Source organism: Antrostomus carolinensis, unplaced genomic scaffold (assembly GCF_000700745.2).
Source record: "Antrostomus carolinensis isolate BGI_N321 unplaced genomic scaffold, ASM70074v2 scaffold46139, whole genome shotgun sequence".
Taxonomy (NCBI): Eukaryota; Metazoa; Chordata; class Aves; order Caprimulgiformes; family Caprimulgidae; genus Antrostomus; species Antrostomus carolinensis.
In genome coordinates this window covers 817-2,049 of record NW_010338749.1, presented here as the reverse complement: position 1 = coordinate 2,049, position 1,233 = coordinate 817, and the positions used below count along the sequence as shown (strand labels likewise).

At 52.6% G+C, this 1,233-nt stretch overlaps 1 protein-coding gene across 1 annotated transcript in view; it reads left to right on the top strand.

Moving 5' to 3' along the window:
* Positions 1-1,055: 1,055 nt before the first annotated feature.
* FEZF1 (FEZ family zinc finger 1) overlaps positions 1,056-1,233 on the top strand; it is a gene marked incomplete at its 3' end in the record, with an annotated part of 846 nt that continues 668 nt past the window's right edge. The window contains exon 1 of the mRNA XM_029086904.1: positions 1,056-1,233. This exon is cut by the window's right edge and continues 278 nt beyond it. Coding sequence (XP_028942737.1) covers positions 1,056-1,233 — 178 coding nt within the window.

Sequence of the window (1,233 nt, the reverse complement as noted above, 5' to 3'; positions counted from 1 at the left end):
CATTCGCTCTTCCTACTCCTTTCCCTTCTCTCCCTCAGCCCCAGGTTTTGACTCATCCTTTTGCTCACAAGCACTCGTTGGATTTGGCCCGGGTGGTTCCTGCACAACCCCCCACGCTTTGCTCTCGCCGTCTGCTTGTCGCAAGTTCCCCGTTCATTTGTTTACTGTGTTTTCCAAAAGCTCACCGCCACCTGACCTTGTTCTTTAAAGCAGTGAGCAGACCAGGAGCAGTCCCAGGAGCAGAGCAGCCATCTCCCTCCCTCCGACACACACACACACACCCACGCACAGAGAGAGCTCGGGCTGGAAAGTGGCAAGGAAACAAACAGCTTCCCCTCCAGTCGCTTCTTCTCCAACACCTCGTTTGACAAATACCTTGGCGCTTGCCCTTGAATTGGGTTTCACATCCCTATTTAGCACTTGGACAATGATTTTAGATGATGTCACTTAAAGCCAAACAAGAAAATTGATCTCGGATTTGCTTGGCCTCTAAAGCCTGGTTAAGCAGATTGCAAATAATAATAATAATAGAGAGAGGCAGAGGGGAGAGAGGCAAGAAGGAAGGAGAGACACCTCCTTCCCTGGGCGGGGGAGGGGGGGGGGGGCGGGGCCCAATGAAAAGTAGCCGCTTACTGGGGGGGGGGGGAAACTTTTCCTGTTGACTGTTGGAAGCGAATTGAGCAATTATCTAGTTTACCTTCTCCTCTTGGAAGTTAACGATTGGCGAGATCTTGGCTGCGTTATTGACACAACACTTTCTATTGATAGAAATAAGTAGCGATTGTCCCGAGTCATTGGTGCGCCAAAGTAAACTGTGATGGGCTGGCATGAGTCCACTGGACTGAGGAGGCTGGTTCCGCCGACGGAGGCTGTGGTGATGGTGGCGGCGGCGATGCTGGTCTCCCTCCTCGCAGACCAGTGACAAGAAAAGGGGCAGAGAGAGTGAAAGAGAGAGGAGAGGAGAAAAGAAAAGAAAAAAAAAGAAAAAAAAAAAAGAACGGAAAAGAGGCGTCTACCAAAGCGGCTCAAACCGAGCGAACAAATGCAACCCAGCCATGGACAATAGTGGCCACCACACGGCGACCAAAATCCTAGCGACTCCTCCAGCCAGAGAAAGCCTGTCTGCCAGGATCAACATGATCAGCTCGCCCAAACCCCTCGCCTTCTCCATTGAGCGCATCATGGCGCGGACGCCAGAGCCCCGCTCCATCCCCGTCCCGCAGCTCCTCCACG